The sequence below is a fragment of the Geospiza fortis genome, unplaced genomic scaffold, assembly GCF_000277835.1.
Source record: "Geospiza fortis unplaced genomic scaffold, GeoFor_1.0 scaffold461, whole genome shotgun sequence".
Taxonomy (NCBI): Eukaryota; Metazoa; Chordata; class Aves; order Passeriformes; family Thraupidae; genus Geospiza; species Geospiza fortis.
The window spans coordinates 244,708-269,908 of NW_005054463.1; the positions used below are offsets into that span (position 1 = coordinate 244,708).

The window sequence follows — 25,201 nt, forward strand, 5'->3', positions numbered from 1 at the left end:
ACTGAGTCTTTGTTTCCTCTGCAGGAGTGGAACTCTTCAAGCAAGGGGTGCTGCAGCAGTATGGTGTGAAAGTCCTTGGTACCTCAGTAGAATCCATCATGGCTACAGAGGATAGGAAGCTTTTTTCTGAGAAACTAACTGAGCTAAATGAAAAGATTGCTCCCAGCCTTGCAGTGGAATCGGTAAATCAGATCAATTTGAAGATGTGGTTGCTATTACTGCTGCCCATTTGACTTAATAAAAATATTTCTTGTTTTGTAGAGCAAAAGCTGAATGCAGCTGTGGATGCTGTAGTGTGTACAGCACTCCTTGGTGATTAATCTGGGTCACCATGATTTAAAATGAGTGAAAATGCAGTTAAGCACTGCAAAAACTTAACCTAATTTACCATTTGGCAAGAAAAGTAAATTATATTGGGGTGACTCCTGTGCTGCAGCACAAAAGTATGTGGCATGTCAGGGGTACTTTTCTTAAATCATATACAAGACATTTAGAATTGGGATTGGACATCTCCCAAATCAGCATGATTGAAATCTTTCTTGAGGATGGGAGTATGAAAACATAAAATTTGGTTTGGTGGAAAGATCTGTTCAAGTTTGGAGGAAATCAAACAAGTCTTAAACTAGGATGTCTTTGGGAGGGGTTCTTTCATGCTGGAGTCTCTGAAGACAGATCATGTAAGGACATTGTCCATGGCAGGTCAGCAAGGAAGTCCACATACAGCTAAGGGCAGAAATCACCTCCTTGACTGCATGTTCCACTTTTCTGCTATTTGGCAGAAAAAGGAAATATTATAAAGTGAACTTCTATTATTTTAATTTTATCTTCAGACAGTTTAGTGTCTTACTGATGGGATTTCCAGTTAACCTTGTAACCAGAGCTGAAGACTTTATTTATCTGAATTGCTCTCTATTTCTGAAATGTATTCCCCTCTCCTTTAAGGTCGAAGATGCTCTGAAGGCAGCTGAGAAGATTTGCTACCCTGTCATGATACGTTCTGCCTATGCCCTTGGTGGGCTGGGGTCTGGAATTTGTCCTGATAAGGAAAGTTTGCTGGACCTTGGTACAAAGGTATGTCTGGAACTGCAAACTTGGGGAATATCTGAACATCTGATTTTCTTAAATACTACTCTAATGTCATAGACACTGGGATTGTACATACCTTACATTTCATTTTATCTGTAAAATGTTGCCCTGGTTAGGAATTGCCCTCTTTTCATCATTCCCGCTGACAGAAAATGAAAATGGCTCAATGACAGATCTTTTAAATTCATGACAAGACATAATTTGAGCAAGTTTTTTAGTTTTGGTCTGAAAGGAAATACCTTGGTCTAGAATCACCTACTTTCAAGAGTAAATGATTATGAACAGTGTCAAGAAGTGGAAACATTTGAAATGCTGAGTGATAACGTGGTTTTAGAGACAGAAGGCTGGGAGGCTTGGGCCTCTTCTGTGTTTTTGTCAAAACATGGTAATTCTCCTAGGTCAAAAGCTCATTTAGCAGGATGATACTTCATAATTTGACAACTACCAGCTGTCTCTGGCTGTGAAGACAGCTCTTTTTCTATAGAAAATCTGGGATTGTTTCAACATTGCTGGGAAAAGTAAACAGATAATTGGGGAAAACAAATCCAAAGCTTTTTTCCTTGTCAAAAATGCAGAATTTCAGGAAATAGAACACTATCCCTATGGGTCTCTAGAATTCTTGGGTTTGTCTTTCTCTGGTTTGCTGAGCCCCTTAAACTTTCACTGATCTCTAGAAAGATGCCTTACAAATCCATGGTGAGGTTGGAAACATGTCACTTGCTCAGGCTCGCTTGTGGGCTGTGTTTAGAGGAAGCAGAAATGCACCCATAAACCCTGGGAGTGCAGCTGTCTGACAGGTTTATGTCAAAACCTTTTTCAGAAGGAAAACCTGATTTTGATCACCAAAAATTGTATTTTTTTAAAAGTAAGCCTGCTGCCTTTTAAAGTATGCCTACCAGCACCCTCAGATTCTTGTCTGCAGGCTATTCCCAGTTACTACTTCTGCCAGGTGGTGCTTCATTCTAAGTTTGAAGTCTGGCATTTCTACTTGTTAAATGTCATCCCATTAATCATGGCTTAATGCTAAAATTGATCTGGATCTCTCTGCAAGGCCTCCTGTCCCTCAGAGTTTACACCAACTCCCAGTTCAGTATTGATATTTCAAAATTTACAGTGAAAAGCAATTTGGGTCTTGTTGAATTAAGTCAAATTTGGATGCTCATTTCCAGAGCCCAGCAGTTATGATTTGTAGTAATTCAGTGAACTGGATTTTCAGGCACTGGACTGAACTGTTTATAACTCAGATAACTGATCACTGAGTGTTTGATAGCACAGCTAGTTCAGCTAACCTGACCTTGAGGTTGTGTCTCCCGAGTCTGCTCATTGAGTGGGAAAAGGATACAGGAGCATCCAGGGCTGGTTTGCAGGAGTGGTTGGGTGTTCCTGCTACATCCCCACCATGTCAGTGCCTGCTTAAGCCAGTGTGAAGTGCCATTCCTCTAACCTTTTTGATTTTTTTATGTGTGATTTTGGCAACTGAGCTAAGGGCAGGGTTTAAGTAACAGCTTGAGTTAATGACAGATGGGAGCAGACTGAAGAGCCGATTCATGGGCAGCATTATAACAAGAAGCTTTGCTAAAGGATGGATTGATAATGTGCCCATCACTTTCTAGGGTTTTAAGCAAGTGTTGATTAATGTTTTCTATCTGCTAATATTAAAGCTATGTATTCACTTAGATTATGCTCATTTACCAACAAACTATATTTTTCATTTTTGCCTCATGTGCTGAGGAATACTTTCAAGATTAGTTTAAGAATAAATCATGACTCTTGCCTCTGGTTAGTGTGCCAATGACAAGCAGCATTATTAATACTATTAATTACATAGTTTGCTGGCACCTACACTCCCATCACTCAGTCATTTTGCTTTTTGCAGTGCTCTCCTATTGAAGTCCTTGGGGCTACCCACATAAAAGTGTGTCTGTTGCATGATTGAAACCTTAAATATTCTTATATTCCTATTTGTTATTTATACACTGTTGCAAACAGAACATGCCCAACCCTTTTTTTTCCCCATCATATTCCATATATATTTTCAAATGTGCCTTTCAAATCACAGTAAAGCATTTTTTAAGAAAGAGAGAAATAGAAAGTGCTTGTTATCAATGTTATGAACTTATTTTCATCTTTCATTTGGTCTGGGATGTCTGGAGAGAAGTCTTAAATGTGCAATATGGTCTAATGTGGGGTTTGGTGCAGGTTTTTGGGGGAGTGTTGTGGATTTTTTTAGGTGTTTATTTTCCCTAACCTCTTCCCAGGCATTTGCAATGACTAACCAAATTCTGGTGGAAAAGTCAGTTGTTGGCTGGAAGGAGATAGAGTATGAAGTTGTGAGAGATGCTGCTGATAACTGTATTGCTGTCTGCAACATGGAAAACATTGATGCTATGGGAGTCCATACAGGTAGGCTTGGGCAAAGGCTGGCTCAGTGACTTTTTATATGCACTGCTGTTCTGCCTGGTGTTATTGACAGAGCTTTGGGATTGATAAAGTGGGCTAGAAAAATACTGCTCAGGTCCTGAATACAGCCAGATAGAGCATGAAACAGACTAAACCTACACCTGTGATTGTGTTTTGCATAAGATTCCCCAGCCTGTCTCCAACTCTGGGCTTCTGACTATCTGTGCTTTTTATCAGCTGTTCATGTACAAGTGGTAATCTCTGGTAATGTCATTACTAGTAGTGTGTTAGCAAAGACAGTGAATTGTGTGGCCACAATTTCTTCTCATTTTCCTTTCTCTGCTACCTTGTGACAAACAGGAGATTCTGTTGTGGTGGCTCCAAGCCAGACCCTCAGTAATGAGGAGTTTCAGATGCTGAGAGATCGTGCCATCAAAGTTGTCCGACACTTGGGCATTGTGGGAGAGTGTAACATCCAGTTTGCTCTGCATCCAACTTCCCTGGAGTACTACATCATTGAGGTTAATGCCAGACTCTCCAGAAGTTCAGCTTTGGCCTCCAAGGCAACAGGGTAAGATTTGTTTAAAAAAAACAAAATGTTCCAGAACAAACAAATGAATAAACAGAAAAATTGAGGAGAGCAGAAAAGAAAGAGAGAAGAAGGGATTTGGATCAATGTATTATTTAAATAAGTAGGTGACAGCTACAGGGAAAAAGAGCTGCAGCATCTGCCTTCCATGTAGTTAAAACATAGAGTTGTAGCCACATTTTCATCAAGCAAGACTGAAGCTGGCTGTTAGAGAGAACTCTGGAGCAGTCAGGTCAGTAAGGTACAGATTTCTGCATAGGAAGCTTCTAAGAACAGCTCTTGTCAGCATCTGTTAGGTTTGACCCTTGGAGAGCTGGTCCTGCTGGGAGATGGAGGGTGGGGTTAGTGAGCCCTCCAGGTCATTCCAGCCTGCTGATGCTGTTACTACAAATGGAGAAGTTCCCAGGAGGCACGTGCGTGGAAGCCTAATCCTTGCAAAGCACATCCACTGCATCCATATGTTGGCTGCAAATCATCTCTGGGACCCAGAGGGCAGAGTTATTAATGAGCTGTCTGTCAGATTGATGCAAATGGCATTGCTAGCTGCCTTTGTTTTGTTGGCTAATCATAAACTAATCAAGATAAGGATGGTCAAAGCAGGCTGTTTAAAAATTGGCTTCTTAATTGCACTTTGCAGATGCTGTTGAGAGGCACAAATTAATCTCTAATTTGCAGTTCTCAACAACTCTTATGGTTATTTAAGACCCATAGCAGGCTGGAGATAAGCCATGCTGTTGGACAGTGGGCGTTTGATTGTTTTCTTTCTCGATGACAGACTTGCAGCTAAACATCTGTTAGAGTGAGCTCACAGTGGATGTGACAGCCACTGAAAGGGGAGCCATGGTGGATAAAAAAGCAAGTCCCAGATCTAGGAAGGTAGCTCTGCAATGTGTTGAGGTAGGAGGCTGAGTGGGTGCTGCTGTGCTTGAGCACAGGAGCCTTCCCTTGGGTTGAGGAGGGACAATCGCCTCACATCTGTTTAACTGGATCCACCCCTGGGATTTGCCAATGCAAAGTTCTTTCCACTATACTGTTCTCTGCTTCTCCTCTCTGACAGGTATCCATTAGCATTCATTGCTGCCAAAATTGCCTTGGGGATTCCCTTGCCAGAAATCAAGAATGTGGTGACAGGAAAAACCTCTGCTTGCTTTGAGCCCAGCCTGGATTATGTTGTGACCAAGATACCCCGCTGGGATCTGGACCGTTTCCAGCACACTTCCAACCGCATCGGGAGCTCCATGAAGAGTGTGGGAGAGGCAAGTGCCACTCTCTCACTTCCCATTCCACCACTTGGGAAAGCCATTTCTCTTTCTTGGAAACCCCCAGAGTGTCTGTCTTCAAGGACCTAATGAATTGGAGGATATATATTAAGATCAAATTATTTTTATCCAGTACTATAATTAATAGAAATTAGTTAGGACTGTGTGATGTTGGATATCACAATATGATTTGACTCCTAAAGGAAGAGATCGCTATGGATCATCTGGGGCTGGGGTTGACTTCATTCCTAACACCCACTCCAGGCCTCTCAGGTTTTTTTTAGTTTGAGGTTCTGCAGTGGTGGTTAATTACAGTACAATTTCATGAGTAGTAGTGTGTTAAGATTTTTAGTGGTGCCCATGAGCAACAGCTTTCAGTTCTTCCTGAATTATTTGTCCTCTGTGTTAAAACCACATGCCAGATCTCAGCCTTGAAATTTTCATCTTGCTCTCAAGTTTTGACTTCTGATGTAAGAGACTTTGTAGCTATGATATTTTCTGAAAAATCCTTTCCTTAGAATTTTTTTCTCCTGAGAAGCTGAGAGGCCTCAGGAACAAAATATAAACAAGAATTATCTGCTGCTGTAGAATGCAACAGGTGGATCTGTGATTGGTCTCATGTAGTTGTTTCTAATTAATGGCCAATCACAGTGAGCTGGCTCAGACTGTCTCGGTCAGTCACAAGCCTTTGTTATTGATTCCATTCCTTTTCTATTCTTAGCTAGCCTTCTCATGAAATCCTTTCTTCTATTCTTTTAGTATAGTTTTAATATAATATATATCATAAAATAATAAATCAAGCCTTCTGAAACATAGAGTCAACATTCTCATCTCTTCCCTCATCCTAAGACCCCTGCAAACACCACCACAAGACTTCATCTCTAAAGGATTTTAAGATGTCTGGGACAGTAACAGTATTTTCAGACCATGTTTTAAGAAGGGGGAAATGAGACAAACTCATTTCAATTACCCACTTAATTAGTTAATTACATATCAGCTACCAAAGAAAAATAATTGTGTATTTTTTCAATTGTCTTTTCAAAGAGTTATTTTATTAAATTATTTTGACACTCAAGATGTTCTTAATATCATTGTTGTTATTGAACAAGAAGCCTTCATCAGAACTGGAAAGATTAACTAGAATTTGATCTTCCATTGGCAGGTTTGGCTTTTAATGGTAATGAGGTGGGTTTTTTGTTTTCAGTGAGATGATGCTTCCTGATATTAACCCTCTCTGCTTAGGGGTTTTGGGACTGTTCTGTAGAACTGGAGTTCCTAAATGCAGTTGCACCATCAACTGTGGAACTTCCTGGCCATAGACATGTGCAGAAGGAGATGTTGAGTCCTTCCAGTGTCCATTTGTCACAGAAGAGCCTGAACCTATGTTCTTTTCCAGGCAGGAGAGAGATACAGGGAGAGTCAGTGCTCTAACAGGGCAGGTGAGCTGAAGCAGGGATGGAGAAGCCCAAGGGATGCAGCTTGCAGCTGGTGGGGGAACGGAGCAAGAATGTTAATCTGCGGGACCTGTGGGTAGGAGATGGAGTCTTTGAAGCACAGAGTTTCTTGCCACTGTGTCTCTATTAGTATGGAGCAGTCATCTCCCCAGGCCTGAGCTTGAAGCCAGTTTGCAGCACCTACTGAATTTTTATTAATTGAACAGTCTGGCCTGGCCTTTTCTGAGCTCTGTTGTGCTGGGCAGTGGGCCTGGAGCTGTGAGAAAAGAGAAAGCGATGTTATTTTTTCTTTTGACATTTTTTTAGCATTGTGTTTGAGAAGATTTTTATGCTGTTAAGGTCTCACTGCACTGGGAAATAAAAATGTAAAAGTTTGAGAAAGAGCTCTATTACCTCACAGATTTCTAGACAGAAAGGCTTGTTTTCTTATTAGATATGGTGTCAAGACTGAAGGAGGGAAACCCCTTCAGTGCTGTTACACCAAGGAGGAGTAATCATTTAACAGAACCCTCACAGGGGAGAGTTACTGTTAAATGTAATTTAAAGGAAGCAGGAGAAGGTTTCTCCTGAACCTTAAAATTCACACTGTGAATTTCTATCTCTAACGGGCTGTTAAACAGAAATATTCTTTTATATTACTATACCCATGCTGCTGCATAATGTTTCCCTCTACCAGAGTGCTTCCCTTAAAGCAGTTTACAGAGGAGAGCAGCACTCTCCTGTGTGTTACAGATAGGGAAATGGAAACCAAGACTGCAGTCCACCAAAACCAAAAAACCAACCAGTCACTTGTCTGGAACTCCCCATTGATATCATGAGCAGAGTCAGATCTAGAAGTGGGGCTACCAAGGCTCAGTCAGCAGGACTATCCTAGGGAGGAGTCCCAAGGCTGCCATCTCTGTGTGTGCTTGTGTTTGTGGCTGAAATTCTCCCCATCCTGTTGCTCAGGGCACAGCCAGGCTTGGCTCACTGGGGCTCATGTGGATGTGCTCTCCCTTCCAGGTCATGGCTATCGGCCGCACGTTCGAGGAGAGCTTCCAAAAGGCCCTGAGGATGTGCCACCCCTCAGTGGATGGCTTTGTTTCGCAGCTGCCTATGAATAAAGCCTGGCCAGCTACTGTGGATCTCCAGAAGGAGCTCTCTGAGCCATCCAGCACTCGGATATGTGCAATAGCCAAGGTAACAAAAGATAGAAGACCTTGGCCTACTGTCTTGGTTTGAACAGACAGGTGTCTGCTAAGGAAGGCAGGAGCCTCTCCTGAAATGGAAAATGTAAACCCCCTCTCTCCAAGTTATTAAAATTTTGAAATTAAAGGGCTCTCAGGCAAAGATATGGGAATAGATATAACAGTTCTTTACTAGGAAAACTGAAAATACAAATGTAATAGTACAAAAAAGAAGACAAACCACTGCCAGAGTCAGAACAGGAGCTGACGCCCTGTGTGTCAGGGTGCTGGCACAGTCCCATCCCATGGTGGCTCAGCCCTCCTGTAGTGCCAGCTGTGGTTCTGCTGGAGCAGGGATCCTGCACAAGGGGGGAGGTTTCCTCTGAAGCTCCAGGGCTGCTGGAGATGGGCCTGGGCTCCCTCTGGGAATGCAGGGGAGAAGAAAGCTGCTCCTCTGGGAATGCAGTGGGCAAAGGCTGCTGTGCTGTTCCAAATGTCAGATTGTATCCAGGTAGGAATGCTTGGCTCCTCCCCTGGGCAGAGCAGCTCCCAGTGGGATGATGGAATTTTATCAGCCATGCAGGGACACTCAGTGGCCATGAACAGAAGAGATCTCCTGGAGGGAGGATGGGTGTGGAAGAGATAAAGAAAAACTGCCCAATGAACAGGAGAGAACTGTCCTACATCTAACAGATGGCAAATAGAATACACACCCTCACTAACATCTTTCACCCTAAGACACCTATATGTCTTGAATTTGAGCTCCAGGATTGGGTCAGCTGAGATGACAAAGGCTGAGTGTTCTTCATTCCCTTGCTTCCCTCTGTCAAGCTCACTGGGAGCACTTTGAGTAGGATTCTTGTTTTTGCTTTCTGCATCTTCCATGTTCATGCAATGTGTTTGCCTTTTGATGGTACAATCTTATCTTGTGCTCACTGCATTCAGCATCAGGTGCATTCTGGTGTCCTGTTACTTTAGTTCATAGCTGGGTGCTGGTGGACACCTGGATCACTTTCTTCTCCTATGAGATTAAATTTGTCTGCTAGACACTAGCTAGTGTTCAGCCCTCATTTATACAAGTGTAAATGTCTGTCAAAATGGGTCAGTTCTGCAGATTACAAAGGAATAAATGAAGATCCTTTTGAGAACTGAAACCAAGGATGATAAAGAATGGCAAACTGCGGTGTGTGAGAGCAGTCTCATTACAAGTCTTGTCTACTTACAATGGTTGCATTGGTATGGGCTTGAAACTAAAAGAACTACAAAGCTGTATGTTAAATTTCACAGATAAGAAATCCCCTGTTCTTCAAAACCAGCTTAGCTTCCTGTTGCATTCTTTTGACCCCTCTTCTGTCACACTGTCAAATCACTTCAGCCTTGAAGGTGCCTGTGTAACAGGGAGTGTTATTCTAAGGGGACTTGGGTGCAAATTTAGTTCTACTTTCATCTTCTCAGTGTTTGCCTGTGTATATCATGTGGTAAATGTGGGGTTAGTTACTTTAGAAGGTAGGTGCAATTTCACACTTTGGTTTTGCTGCAGGTAACATGTCCATCTGTCCATACCCTCTATGAAGAGGAGGGCACAGCTGTGTTTTACAGCTCCTGCTTACCTGGATAGCTTGATTTTTATTTTTCTTTTTAAGATTGCAAACCTTCCTGGCAGGGAATGCCCAATTATTCTTTTCTTTGTGCCCCTGACTTTGTGTGGTGGAGTCTTTAAGCCCTTTGTGCTCATGTGTGGGTACATCTTGTTACACCTCCACATGAGTGAGGAGCTGAGCCTGTGCTGTGTTAGTTAAAAGGTTTTCACTAGCAGTTCCTCTTATAAATGGCCTGAAGAAAAAATCAGAAAGTGTTTTATAAATGTGTGGCTTGTCCAGCTGTTCTCTCTTGTTTTTCAAGCTGGGAAGTGCATGTCTTCATCCTTCAGCAGCTGTGTTTGGTCTTTATTACAGCCTTTTTCTTGTGACTGAGAGAAAAATCTTACTTCTTGAGTCTCTGAGTGGTTCAGAGAGATTTCATGAAAGATTAAAATTAGACCCATGTTAACATAGGGCATCTGGGGAGATGAAGGTGAGTTTGGGTCCCACTGAACACTGGGTGTTCCCAGCTGCTGGTATTTTCACTGAGATCTGTTGGAAAAAGTAAGAAAAACCTCTTAGTCCCTCCTTATAAAGAGTTGCCTCTACCCAACACAAGTTCATCCCCATGAATAAGTGAGGCAAGCAGTACAAGTAAGAGGTGCTTCTGGCACCTGGGGCTGTCTGCATGGAAATCCCTTCCCAGCTTGTTGACCTTTAAAAACCAACAGTAACTCCCCATTACCCATCAGCTCCATTTGAAACAGGATGGACCTTTGTTATATTTTATATGTTTTCTCCTCTCCTCCCCACTAGTCAGCCCTCCAAGGCTTTGCACTTTTTTTTACTTTTTCTCTCTCCTTTGTCTGTTGGATGATGACAACAGCAAGTGTTCAGGGGCAAGGAGAGGGAGTTCAGCTGCCATTCAGAGCTATTGCTGCTGTAATGGGGCTCCCTGTTGTCATGTAAAAGAAGGCACAGGAGAGAGGCTGACATAGATGAGACTTGTTCCTTGGCTAGAGTGGGAGTGCTGCAAGGATGGAACAGCCTGATGAGCAGGGATGCTCAGGTTGTGTCAGGTGTTTTCTGCTGCTCTTAAGTTTATGTACAAGTGGCCTCAGAAGGCTTAGGCTGTGGAGTTGGTGCATGCTCTATTTCACACCAGGGCCCTGGTCTCCAAACTGTCCACATTACAGATGTGCAGTTTGCACTTGTGTTGCTGTCTACAGGCAGCTAAATACTTTCTGTGGTGAGGAGCCAGGATAGATCTGAAGCAGCAAAGGTGCTGTCCCTAGAGAAAGCATAGGCAGCTGAGCTGCCCTTCATTGCTGGGCATGGAGGCCAGGCTTGCTCCATGGCTCCTGGTGGGAAGGCAGTCCTGTCAACCCCTAGTCCCTACTGGATGGGATGCTCTGGAAGTTGAGCAGGGCTCTAAAGTCACACTGTCCTGCTGGGTCTCTCTCCTCCTGCTTTCATGGTGTGTTTTGGTGTACTCCTTCATGTGGGTTTGAAGAGAGGAAAGCCATTGGAGTCCAGCCCTCCCTGAGCAAATTCTACACAGTTGCCTGGAAACCTGATTTGCCCCTGGAGTGTGGTGATAGGGAGCAAGAAATGTCTGCAAATTCACTCTTCTCTCCCAGTCTCCAGATTTATGCAGCAGGGATGAAGATGGTTGGTTTTCTCTGCCCCTCCTCTGATGAATGAGTGGAAGGGATACATTTTTTTAGTTTCCTTTGAAAATCCCTGGGACTTTTTAAATAAAGTGTCCTAACCAGCTTAAGGGTATATGGTCATGCTACCTGTGCGTGTATATGTGGCTCAGGGACCATTGGCTGAGAATTGGAGATCCTGAAGACGTGTAAGTCTGCATGTGTTTTGTAAAAAGAGATGGACCTGAAAGGAAGAAAGACCTGTTCACATCCCACTAATGTGGCAACGTGACCTCAAGCACTAAAGGATCAGGATGGGAAGGACTCCTTACCACTTGCTTCATACCAGTAGTGTACTGAAGACTTGGTATGTGCCTGGGTACTCTAAAGGAGCAAAACATGTGTTAGAGGTTTTCCCCACTGCTTGTGAGCACACAGGAAATCCTAGTGAGCAGTTGTTACCTCTCAGAACAAGAGAATAATTGCGAGAGCTGACTGGGAATTCTTTAGGAAAGGCAGAAGGTGGTGTCAGTATTTTGCAGGGAGATACCACCATCCCTTGTCCACTTCACTCCCTGAAGTGACCCATTTCTCTGAGCTGGCAGAAAGTCTACCCATTGCTGAAGCACATGGTGATGGTGCCGACATTGTGCCCAAGTTTTGTAACTTGGGGAAATAACGTTGGAGTGCAGTGGACCAAGCTTATTCCTGGATTAATTCTGGAATTTTCTTCAATGGCATTGCTCTGGCTTTATTCCAGGGATGCTGCCCTACAAGAAAACAATTAAGCATGGTAAGAAATTAATGAGCCTGATTACTTTAGCTCAGCAAAGATACCGTGCTGGCATTATCATTATGGTTGATTACAGTTGCTTTGTCAGGAGAGTTGTAACTGTACACCACTGGTGAGACCCCAGAAATTGCATTGATAGAAAATACATCATATTGAGGGCTCTCTGAGGTGCTGGGGTTTTTTAATATTACAATGTTTTGTAGCTTATTGTCTTATGAATAATATCTCTGTGGGGTTCTTTTTTACCTCATAGCTGTAAATAATCGATTTTAGAAAAACTTATCAATAACCCCAGCAAGAAAGAAGGGAAATTTGCATGGTGTTGACATTATCTTGGGTTAGAGTGAGAGAAGCTAGAGCTGTGCTGTAGCTGCAAGCATCACCCAGGACCTGACTTTGCCTTGCTTCAGAGGTAATGCAAGGCCACATGCTTTGATTCAGCCCTGTATTTCAAGGCTATATCAAGATTTATGCTCCAAAGCAAAATGTTCCTTCACAGCTGAGAATCCAGAGCTTCTTGTTTTCTATTTGCAGGAGGTTGGCAGTGGGCCTGAGATTTAAGCAACTGGAGTGGTAAGAGGTGCAGATGGAGGATTGGTCACTGCAGCCTGAATGTGGCTCCCTGTGGTTAGCTGAGCATCTTCTCAGTGGCCCAGCTGCCATCAGCTTGTCTCTGCTGGCTCTGTGGAAAGCAAATTACCTCTCTTACTGAAACAGAAGCCAGCTTTTGGAACCAGAGCACAGGGAGAAGTGGCTGGAGTGTCCCTGCACTCCCCATGGGGCACAGTTTCTGTTTCACTCCTCGTGTTGCTGCAGGAGACAGGGCCAGGAGGTAGATGAACATTTGACTTGTACATCTTGATCTACATAACTTTTTTCTTTCTGCTAGCTGTTTGCAGACTAGATGTGTATTTGTGCAAGGTGTTAAAGGGGCTGTTTGGTGCTGTCCTGTTTTTGGCAGGCCTTGGAGGATGAAGTCCCAGTGGATGTCATTCACCAGCTCACAGCCATTGACAAGTGGTTCCTGTACAAGATGCGCAGCATTGCCAACATGGAGAAGATCCTCAAGGAAGAGAACAGGTAAAAAAGCCTTGTCCTAGGACACAATAATTCTCTGGGAGTCCTGCTCAGAAACCTATGGTAACCACACATGCAGTCAATGCTGAGAAGTTTATTCAAGTGCTTGGAATAAATAGTGTTGTCTTAAAATCTGGTTCACTGTCTCAGTCAGCAGAGATTTTGGAGCACACTCTTTTTGGTAAAATAGCTCATTGGATTGTGGAAGTTATGGTTTTTTATGGAAAATCCTCAGTATCTCTGAGGCTAGGACTGGGAATGTGGATGGCCTGTGATGAGTAACTCATATACCTAGGACAGAGTTACCTTTCAAGCTCAGCACTGGACTTGTCCTGACTTACAGCACCTGAGGGTCACATACAATGCATTTTATTTCCAGCCTGGACTATTGATTTTTAAGCTTTTCTGCTTTGCTGTGATCATGCAGCATGTGTGAGTATTGCTTTTGTACCACTCTTTCAAACACCTATGGTTCCAGATCTATTTAAATATAAATCTTCTTCCTTCAAGAAAAATGACCATATAAAATCCAACAGAAAAGATAGCAGTAAATTAAAGGAGTGGGCTATATTTCATTTCAGACTCTTGCTGACTTGAGCTTTCCTCTCATGTTTTACGAGGCTGGGAGAGACTCCTTGCTGAGTTATTGGCCGAGTGTTGTTGGCTTTCGTGCCTCGGGTACCCGTTGTGCTCACTGGTGTCGCCACACGATGGCACTGGGAGCGCAGCGGAGGCGGCGAGCTCTGAGCCGCTCCTCGCTTCATCTGCGACATCTCCGCTTTTAATTGAGCAGCTCTTGCCCTCCCTTGCACCCGGAACAAGCGGCATCTGGAGCCAAACAAAAATAAATGCGGAGAGAGAGGTGGAAGAAAAGGAGTAACTTGATTATTTGCAGAAATCTGTTGTTCGGCTGCAGAAGCTTTTGTCCTCTAACATCTATGTCACATGGCATTTGTATCTGGCCTTTTAAACATGCACGTGCAGCTCCTGAGGGGAAAAAGCCAACATATCCACAATCAGTTTGTCACTGTTGGAGTGGCATGCTCTGGAATGAGGCCCCAGACGTTGGCTGCATCCTCAGCTGCTATAAATCCACATTTATATATATATAAATATATGTATTTTTATATATGTATTTATATATAAATCCTCTACGGAGGCTAATCTTCCTGAACCCTCCTGTATCCCTGAGTTTGCTTTCCCTTTCTCTGCCATGGGTGGCAGGTGATTGTACGACCAGTGGGCAGTAGGTGGTACCACCCTACATAGTTTTTCATCCTTGTGGTGCCCAGGCAGCACAGGCAGCCTGCTACAGAGAGCCCTTGCCCAGTATCCAGCCTTGCATTTTTATCAGACACAAGCAATGTCGTGTCCCTTGGAAGTGGATTCTTGCAATTCGAATCAGATTGTGGGTGGTATCACAGAATCACAGAATAGTTTGGGTTGGAAGGGTCCTTAAAGATCATCTAGTTCTAACCCCCTTCACTGATCATCTAGTTCTAACACCTTCCACTACACCAGGCTGCTCCAAGCCATGTGCAGCCTGGCCTTGGACATTTCCAGGGTTCCAGGGGCAGCCACAGCTTCTCCAGGCAACAAAGCCAGGGCCTGCCCACCCTCATAGAGAAGAATTTTTTTGTAACAGCTAATCTAAATCTTCTCTCTGGCAGTGTGAACCTGTTCCCCCTCATCCTTTTGATGCCTTTTTTGCCCTAAAACCACGAGCCAGACACAGGGTGATAAAAGGGGGTTACCTTTGTAAGGATCCTTAGGTGCACATTTCACCAGGTGGAAAACACCAAAGATGCACATGTAGCATAACATATATACAATTTTTATAGGTTTTGGAAATTAGCATATCTGACAAGAATCCCCAATTAGAGACATAAGTAGTAAGGTTATTCCCCCTGGTTCAATTCTCTTTGAATTCCCCCCTTTTTTAGATAGGAACTAAACTTAATTGATGAAAATGTCTCAGAGAGAGTTCCAACCATGACTTTACAGAGAATCCAACCTTGGACCCACAGCTTGGAGCTGCTGAGGAATTGATTTTGTCTTACTGTCTAATAGAGTAGGTAAAACACTAGCTACAAATACTATGATGGGTAGAAGAATATAGATAATTTCTAAATGAAAAAAAGGCAAAAATAAATTTGACATTACTGTCACTCTATGCTCTTTAAAACAGTCTCTCTCCATCTTTCTTGTAGGCTCCCTTCAGGTGCTGGAAGGCTGCAGTTAGGTCACCCTGCAACCTCCTCTTTTCCAGGCTGAACGTATAAATTATCTTATCCTCATTCACTTACCAGTGCAGATTTTCTCTCCACTGGAATTGCTCATACTTTTGCAAGAAACCTGTCTTACCTCCCAGCCAGCACAGGAGGGGAGGGGATGGACTGTCCAGCTGCATTACATTGAAGGCACAAAGGCAAAGAGCCAGGGAAGAACACTTGGGACTTGAACTAAGAGGCCAATCCAGTGAGGCACATCAGGAACCAGATCTCTACTGTAGCCAGGGGAAAGCTAATTGAGTGATGCAGATGAGACTTGGCACACGTGTGCTCTTCCTGCAGCCAGCTGTTTCCAGTCCCCAGCATGCCTGGCATGAGTTCTACCTGTGCTACAGAGTAATTTCCAATTGAAAAGAATTGAGGGGTGATGCCATCACTGCTTTAAATCTTTCTGTTAGAGTACAGTTCCCAGAAGCAGAAGTAGTTGCCGTGTTCTTGGGCATTGCTGCTGGTTACAGGCTGTTTGGATGGTTCAACCCCTTCCTTTCTGTCTCTGTGTTGGTTTGGGGGTTCTTTGTAGTGAGGTTTTGGATGCTGTTGGAGTAACAAAAGTCTTGATTTGGCCCCTGCAGAGCTGTTGTAGAGACTGGTAGCAAGGAGCTGGTCTCTGCCAAGAGGAAATTAAGAGCTAGAACAAGTGGGTGAGACACACAGAAGGGGAAGGGGGATCAGAGGCAGGTGAAGGCCTTTGAGAGCAGTTCAGGAAGCAGCTCTCACACACCACATGCTGTCTTGCATCCTTGCCATGTGCAGGGATTCAGAGGTGAGCAGAAAACCTCACTGATCTATGCAATGGATCTGCTTACACCTGTGAGAGGCTCTGTGGGATAATGCAGTGCTGAGGGAAAAACTTCTGCCCTGTAAATGTTTGTAAACATAAATTAATAGAGACAAATGTATTGCCTCTGTGGTGTAGAGGCAAGGACAGCCATTTGCAGGCACAGTAGGGACAGGGAAGAGCACCATCTGCCCCATTTACTTTTGTCCCATTGAACTTTTTTCTAAAGATTGGACCTGGTGCTGGGTGGGACTGTAAAGCTCTGTCATGCTGCAGCAGTGGTTCCATTTCTGCCTCTGGGCCCTATAGGATGGAGAAGGAGTTGTTTCAGATATGTGATGTGGCTGCAGGAAAGCAAATGGCCTGAGTTGAACTGGGAAAAGAAAGCCATTTTGAGTGTACTTGTGAGAATAGCAAGTAATATCACAGACATGTCAAACATGTGCCTCTGCTGGTTCTCCTGTGACCTTACATATTTTTTATTTTGGAAGCTTACATTTGAGGGGGTTGTTGTTGTTGTCTGACCAATTACCTTTATACCTGCAGTGTAATTTTAACTTCAACCTTCTCCACCATGCACATAAACAAATAAAACCACTTGTGCACACTCACATGGAAGGAGCAAGCACCATCCCATGCTGTCAGTGCATTATAGGGGATGCTGTATGAAGCAGTGGCAGTGCAATAGGATGTGCTATTATCTGGGAATTATTTCCCTAGATTTGGCCTTGCCAATCCTGTGAGTGAAAAGGGGAAAAAGGGCCTAGAGAGACCCCCCTGGCTTTTCATCACACTGACAGCTCATGAAGGAGGTGGGAGTTTGGACAGACCATGTCTGAGGTAGTAAGGAGTGAAATGTTGCTTTTAGGCCAGGGTTATGGACTCAGTCCTGTGCAAATCAGATTTGAAGCAGGTCCAGTGATACCAAACATCCCCAGGAGGATGGCTGAAACCCAGGCTTAAAAATAACATTTAAGGCATACTTGACTAGACCTAGGTGCAAAGGAAAACCTCTTTGGAATCTACATCTATTCTTTGACTGTTTGTAGTGAAGATTTATTTGCATGTAGCCATGATTATTTATATTTGTTCCTAATTTTGGGGTCCTTGAAAACAGTGGCTGTATGCAAGGAGAATGTACAACAAACATGATTAAATAGAGGTAAAGAGGTAGGCAGCCATGGGGAAATCATCACTTAGCCCCAGGTGACATGGGGACAAAAGCCCTGTTGAAAATCAATAGGACTTGTGTTCCTAAGTCACTTAGGTATCTCTGTAGCAATGGAACCTGCAATTAATTGTATTTGCTGTTACTTGAGAGCTCCTAGGGATGGGGGAAAAGTAGAAGTAGTGGGGTCATGTTCACTGGTGGAGAAAATCCAAGTAAAACCCAGGGAAGCCATCTTGCAGCAGACAGAAGTGTGATATATTGCCCAAAGAGGAGCATTTCAATATTGATTAAAGGCTGTAAAGTAGAATTCAGTTGAGGAAAGAGGAGCATTATAAACCACCATTGTGAAGAGCAAAGCACAGAGATGATGAGCTTGCCCAAAGTCTCAAAGACTGGCAGTGCAGTGACTTGAACTCTGTCACCTGAAATCTCAACTCTTCAAATTAACCTTCATGGAAACAACAAAACATCTTTTTGGCAGATACTGAACTAGCCAGCCTGCTAACAGGGGGAAATGATGGCACTCATCATATTTTGATAATTTTATGCTTTGAAGGAAGATATATCCTTGCTCTGAGCATGTTGTGAGAAAACACCGCCTGGCTTGTTGTGTGCTTGAAAGGAGTAAATGCAGTCCTGACTATCACTAACCCAAAAAGACTTGGGTTAATAGAGGGGAAAGACAGAAGTGGGAGGGTACAAACCCACTTTAGCCCAGCATTTGTAGCTGGGTGCTCTGCTCAGTTACCCATGGGAGAATTGTTTATTGCAAAGGCTTTTGGGAGCCCATGGCACCTGCAAAGTGTGCTTTGAAAGCTGTTTGTTGGAAGCATGACTGTGCTGGAGTAGGCACAGAAATACAGGTGCTGGAATGAACACCTGGCACCTGCAGGTGAGCTGGGAAGCACTGCAGGGAGGGAAACTCAGATAGGCCATCAATAACCTGGGCTCTTCAACAGGGCCTACTGCAGCCCCACTTTTCTCAGCAGCAGTTTCTGCTGACCTATGTGCTTTGGGGACAGGTCACACACACTCAGGACTTGTGTGGGCATCAAGCAGAGCAGGTGCAGTGGTAGGAAATGAGGCTGTGCTGTTTTATGCAGTTTGAGGAGTTGTCACTGACATGTTTGTAGTGCTCCTCTCTAGCTAACTGGAAAGATTACTTTTGTCTTCTGTGTGAACTCTAGGGCATGAAAGGTTTGGGAACAAGTTCAGAATGCAGTACATAAGGAGAATAAAATACAAGCAGTATTCAGCATTGTTGTTTGTGCTTTGTGTGGATCTAACATAAGATACTTTCTATTTGTCTTGTAGAGCCACTGGTAATAATTTCACAGCTATATTTTTCTTCTAAAGCACCTGAACATTTGTGAAAATGAAGTATGTATGTATTCCTTGATGCAGGGGATATCCAGGCGTTGCCTTAAAAAGCCATTGGGGAGCCTCTGTAACCAGTATGTGCAATGCTAGGAGCAGGGCAGTCTGTACTGTGGCATCCCAGCAAAGACCTCAAAGCTCTCTTTTACCAGGGATGGAAAATAGGCTTTCAGGAAACATCTACAACCCATTTCTCGGCTGTGTTTTGGTGCAAGCTGCTGCTTTAGTTCACTTAATCTTGTGAGTGAGTCATTCAGGTCTTAGGGCACAGTGTGAGGCTCATGTTACTTAAATCAAGATGTCCACAATGAGATTTATTAGCCCAGGGACCAGAATGTTAAAGGTGCAGAGAGCTGGAGTGACAATTGCTCTGTGAGTGAGATTTGTTGGTTTACAGCTCCTGCTTCCTTAAACACTCCTTTGACATCTTTTTGTCGGTCATCTCGTGAGTTTTGTAGGAGGGGAAAACTGGTAACAATCTGTCTCCTTGAGAAGAGGAGCAGGGAGGGAATTTATACTGTGATCTCATTATTTTAATTGTAACATGCTGAAAATCTTGTAAAACATCAGAAGTAATCAAGGAAATCACTAGGATCCTTGAAGCAGAGCAGGACAGTGAGGAAATGAGAGAGAACATACTTTTGTACGTAACTCAGCCTGAAATTCAGCAGGTTTTTGAAACCTTCAGGCCTGTGACTGCTGAGAAAGGAAGAGCTCTCTCAGGACTGGGTATAATGCATTTTGCTTCTAGCAGTTCTTACTTTTGATTCCCTGCCTGCTATAGCAAAGCTGGGTTTAAGTTTAGTCTGGGCTTAAATCTCTTCAAATATGGGAGGAGCTGAGTGCAAGACCTGTGGGCTGAGCTGCTCACTTTTGGTCAGGTGAAAGCTGGTCAAGTGGAAGAGAGGGCTCTGCTAAAGTGAACAGGGTCTCCTAATAATTTCAATGCTGTCAGTGTTCCTCCAGTAAGTTAATAGATTTCTCCAGGTTCTCTGTGCCAGGTGAAAATTTCCTCATTAAGCAGAATTTATTCCATTTTCTCTTATTGTTTATTGTTGAAGAAGTGAATGGATGGAGTTCCAAAGATGACAGGATGGAATTTTAAATTAAAAGCAACTACAAATCAACACTGGAAGCTGAAACAGTCACAAGCAAGGTTGGGGAAAGGCTTGTTTTGTTTATAAACTGCAAAATGAGCAGAGAACTACAATTTTTTGAGGAGGTGAACAGCCATTTAATAATCATGGCAATGTGCAAAAGTCTAATTGTCTGGGTTTGAAGCTCTAAAACTCCTGACTTGCATTTTGTAAAGGCAGAAGTTAGGAAGAGGAGCATTATAGAAGTCGGAAATCATGGTCACTTAGTCTTCCCTCATTTCAAAATTGATTCTAAGCCAGTGAGGGGGTTTAATCTTTGGAAGACTTTTTGCTCTGTGTCGGAAAAGGGAGTGATGCTCCAGGGGAAAGTGGGAGGCAGTGATGTAAGACTGGGTCATGTGATTTGGTGTATCCAGGACTGAGAATTTTTGTCTTATCTTTTAGTGCTGGATTTCTGGTGAGCTTGAAGGGTTATTTGCTGTCAAATATTCAAAGAGATCAGCCTGATTCTGCTCTTGCTGGCTTTAGTGTCTCTACCTTGTCTAAAGAGCTGTCGCCGATCAAAGGGGGAATTGCCCCTTAAAAATTGTCAGCCCTTAACCCCTTCATGTCTGTTTTGCTATCTGCAAGATAAACATCATCCTACCATAGTGTTTGCATGTTTCTTTATATTATTTCCATGAAAGTTGAGACAGAAATGCTAAAAATTACCATGATTAGTAAATGGGAGTTATTCAGTTATGAAAACGTGTGTCCAGCACTTGTAGAGAGGCAGCCTGATTTCCACAGCAGTGCTGAGGATTTGCAATTCTCTGATTCAGTTCCCATTAAACATGATGGACCAATTCTGCTGGTTTCTTCTATCATGCTTTAGGAGCGGCAGAGGAAAAAGTGCGTGGAAAAAATGCATGGTTCCATTTCCCCTCTAGGAACTTGTCTTTTCTCTTTTGCATGGTGGTTTTCCTGTAAAAAACTAGTTACCTTTCTGCATGGATTAGTGAGTGGCCTAACCTAATTTAAGCTGCTAGCCCAAGGCAAATGAATCATGGTGCAAAATAATCACTGCTTTTGTTCTACCCTCCCAGCTGGGAGGGAGGGTGACAGTGAATGATATTGTTATAATGAGATACAAGAAATGGAATGAAAACAAGCTGCAAATGAAGGCAATTTGCTGTCTCTGACAGTAATCAAATGACAGCCAGCTATGTGTGTTCCTGAGGCAGAAGGGGAGGGAGGGCAAGGGAGTAAACTGCTCAGAAAGAGGCTCATTTTCTTGGGGTCATCAGGTCTACTCACTCATTCTAAGGAGGCTGAGTCCTTAATAGCCAGTGACTGCTAGCATCAGTTTTGACAGAGAATTGGTGGAGTTTGCTGTGTTTGCTTCTGTAAAACACACATCTGTGCCTTCAGTTCTGGTGTTCATGATTTGTGCAGGAAGTCCTGCCTCTGAGCTGGGATCAGAAAGCAGAATGGGCTGAGGAGGAGTGGAGGAGTTTCTGGTAGAAGTATTGGAGCATGGCAACCATTTTTAATACAGCGGGGTGCCACAAAGTGGGTGTTACTTTGGGAAATCCAAAACTGAGCAGCTCAGCCTGCTGGATTAGGCAGGACTTTTTCACTGAATCATAGAATAGTTTGGGTTGAAAGAGATCTTAAAGCTCATCTCATTTCACTCTCTGCCATGGGCAGGGGCACTTCCCACCTGCCCAGGTTACTCCGAGCCCCATCCATGCTGCCCTTGAACACTTCCAGGGATGGAGCAGCCACAATTTCCCTTCTGACCCTAAGGAAGAGGAGACTTTGCTGGGGTAAGAACAGTGATGTGGTGCAGGTTGTGGAGAAGATCCAGGGTGTAGATGGTGCTCTTGCCTGGAGTCCCTGAGGGCAGAGCAAGCTGTTTGTGGGGCCAAGCTGGGGCACTGTGTAGAGGAGAGGAATTGCTGTGAGTGCTTCTTTCCTGCAGATGTTCACCAGCTTTCCCTTTCTCCTGTGCTGGTTGCAGGAAGGTGGAGTGCTCTCTTTGCATACTCCAGGGCAAGGAGGCAGGTGGCATTGGGAAGATGGACAAATCCTATCTATCCAGGGATCTGAACCCAAGAGTTTCTGGTTCCCAGTGCATCTCTCAGGACAGCTGGTGTGACACCTGTGGGACTCTCATGTGTTTCACACTAGCCTGACTTTACTGAGGGCAGCAGAGCTGCTCCATGCCTAAGCCAGAGTGGAAAATCCAGTCCCATAACTCTTTTTCATGCTTTAGCTTCCTGACATGTTCCAATGAAATGGCCTTACCAGTCTTCTCCCACACAAATAAAATAATAGTATTTATTTTAAAATACCATCAAGCAAAGGACGTAATTCAAAAACTCTGATTTAGGAAAATTTCTTGTTTGTTAATCATTCCATTTTCCTTATTCAGAACTTGCTTGCTCATAAAATATTGATTTATCGGGCAGGCAAGAATGCTCTTGGCAATGAAGATGTAAAGAAGTAGTACTGATAAAAATACAGGCTTTTTTATGTTTTTACAAAAGCTAAGCTTAGAAAAGGAGCTCAGAAAGAGAGGGAGGCAGAAACTGTAAGGGTGGAGTCAAAACAAAGTGGGATGAAGAGTAGAAGAGAAAAGAGTAGAGTAAATGAAGAGGGACTGGAGAAGAAAAAAATTAAGAGCAAAATAGTCAGGTAAATGTTGATTTCAGAAACGGCAGGGGGCAAGCAATGTGTTTCAAATAAACAGCAAAACCAGTACTTCTGAAAAGCAAAACCAGGAGAACAAAAATGTATGGAAGTATTGAGAGACCCTGGTTGTAAATATGAAATCAGAAAGGTACCCCTGCTTTGCCTGGTCAATGCCCCCTCTCCATTTGCCTAATGCAAGAAGCAACACTAAGATATGGAAAAGGGTCTATTGAGACTGTTACAAGAAAAAACCTACCTTGTGTGTGAGCCTCTAAAGGGCATTTCTGCTGCCCATCTCTGAAGTGAGATGCTTTTTGGCCATTTCAGAGGGTAGGCAGAACATGTTCAACAACAGGAAGAAAACTTGGTTGGGATAAATTGTGTTTTCCAGCTCAGCATGGTGGTCACAGGGTCAGGGCACAGTTATGCCTCTGAATGGCTCCATTCCATCCCAGAGCTTCAGGGATTTCATGCCTTTGAGTGGAGTGGGCAGCTGCAATGAGAGGCAGGAGGTGGAAGCACACACATAATGATTGGTCCGGCCCAGTCTGGTCAAGCCTAGGTTTAAAATTTAGACTAAGAGGATGTAAGGGAGATATTAAGTTAAGGTTTGGGCACTGATTCCTGTCTCAAAAAGTAAATGTTTTACTTCCTACTGCTTGCAGTCTGCCTGCAGACTTTACCACAGATATGTTTGTGTGGGGCACCAAGGACAAAAAAGATGTTTTATGTTGAGTCTTCTTCCTTTTCTTGCTTTCACATGGATGATCCTATAGCAACTTTATGCAGTGTAGAGACAGAAGCACTCATATATCTTCCAGTTATTCCTGTAAAGCCTCATGCAGAGGTGTTTTTCTTATTTAATCCCAGCAAAACAATTCCAGAGGAGACACTGAGGAGAGCCAAGCAGATGGGGTTCTCTGACAAGCAGATTGGGAAGTGCCTGAGGCTGACTGAAGTCCAGTGCCGTGAGCTGAGGCTGAGGAAGGATGTAGTGCCCTGGGTGAAACAGGTATGTGAGCAACATCACTGGGCCTGCTGGGGGCTTCCAAGAGTGGCAGGAGGTCTCTGTGTCTTTAGAAACCCCTGGCTCTGTTAACATCCTCAGGAGTTTAGGTGTTGATGTGAGGAGAACAGTTTCACCCATGTAGCTGCTCATTCTGCACTGCAGGCATCAGTGTAATGCCATGAACATTCAAAGAGACACTCAGAATATTCTTGTTCAAATTCTTTGTGGCTGAGGGAGAAACACATGTGGCTTCAGGAAAAGGCTGAAAATGCTGGCCCACCATGGTAGGACCATGGAGAGTGAGCATCTCTCTTCTCTCTTGGTAGTAAATTTTTACAGGCTAATACTTTATTTGAAGTGTGCTATTGTTATGGGTTCATTTGCTATTCATTGTGATAGCGTGAGCCTAATGAGCTCATCTGGTATTCATGGCAGTGTCACTAGGTGCTGGCTGCTGCATTTAAGGTATGTTGGTATTAAACTGCCACCAGCTGGTTTTCCGTCCTTAAAGATGGTAAAAAGAAACCCACCAAACCTAAACTACTGAACGTTTCTGAAAGAGTTCATTTGTATCCTCAGGCCCAGTTTGAGGTGCCAAGTCTTTTTCTGTTCTCCAGCTGCTGTTTTTCTTCTGTGGCTCACCTGGCCACAGAAACTGCCTGGTCTTGCACTGTGTTCTCTCAGCTGCATATGGCACTGCAGTGCTGGATTGATTTTTGTGCCAAGGTTCACTTAATAAGGTCATTCCACTTGTGCCTGCCTGTGTGCCTTCAAAGCATATGGAGCCATGAAGTACAAGTCACAGTATTAGCAACAGTAATGAGCAGCAGACACATGGTGCTAATGATGTAAGGTCACATTCTCCATGATTCACAAGGGTTTGGACAGGCAGTGGGGATTCCTGGAAGTGCTTGAAGTTTGGATAGATTTTTAAATGGTATAGCACATAAAAATTCATGTCCAGACTGCTTTCATATTGTTCCCTGTTCAGTATTCTCTGTAGAAATGTTTCAGATGTTCATTCAGGAAACTTCAGCAGTTGCTGGTGACCCAGATGGACTGGGTACCAAGTATAACATGCCACGAGTAGTTGACACAAATAGTTTTTGAACAGCCTCATGGGCAAAATATTCTTCTGGGCTCTCTTGTGACTAATTGCATAAGAAATTGTTGAAAACTACATATAAAGGGTGGCTTAAAATCACTCTTGCTTTGTGTGCCATTTAATTAGTCTACATATACATTTAAAGTCTACATATATATATATAAAGGCTGGCTTAAAATCACTCTTGCTTTGTGTACCATCTAATTATCAAAGCATGAGTTATATTGTAACATAAACACTTAGTAATTGTGCTACCACTCCTCAAGATTTCCAAGTGATATTATGTGTGTGTTTGTATTCAGTGTGGGAGTCAGATGGGGTCAAGAGTAGAGTCTGAAGATTCCAGACAACTTAGTTATAAAGGACAGAAGACCTGGAGGAATCTTTGTAATCTGCTGTACAAACTAGAGAATGAGGGCCTTGGCAAGGAGGGGAGAGTTCCTGGGCTGTGTAGGTTTTTCAGCCAAGAGGTGCAGAGCTAAAACTGCAGCTTAGAAAGAGATGGTAGAGGGTTGTGTTGACTGAACTGTAGGGCTGGGGCAAGGCCAGGCATATGCTGTGTTAACAGCACAGGATACTTCAGGTCACCTCCTTTTGAAGAAAGATAGGATGGGAAAATAATAGGAGAAAAACTGCAGTTGAAA

General features: G+C 43.5%; 1 protein-coding gene across 1 annotated transcript in view; it reads left to right on the forward strand.

The window, feature by feature from the left end:
• CPS1 (carbamoyl-phosphate synthase 1) overlaps positions 1 to 25,201 on the forward strand; it is a 90,972-nt gene that overhangs the window by 30,683 nt on the left and 35,088 nt on the right. The window contains exons 14-21 of the mRNA XM_005427962.2: positions 25 to 182; positions 943 to 1,071; positions 3,345 to 3,489; positions 3,847 to 4,057; positions 5,133 to 5,331; positions 7,791 to 7,967; positions 12,938 to 13,056; positions 23,314 to 23,455. Of these exons, the coding sequence (XP_005428019.1) occupies positions 25 to 182; positions 943 to 1,071; positions 3,345 to 3,489; positions 3,847 to 4,057; positions 5,133 to 5,331; positions 7,791 to 7,967; positions 12,938 to 13,056; positions 23,314 to 23,455 (1,280 nt within the window). The remainder of the gene's footprint in view (positions 1 to 24; positions 183 to 942; positions 1,072 to 3,344; positions 3,490 to 3,846; positions 4,058 to 5,132; positions 5,332 to 7,790; positions 7,968 to 12,937; positions 13,057 to 23,313; positions 23,456 to 25,201) is intronic.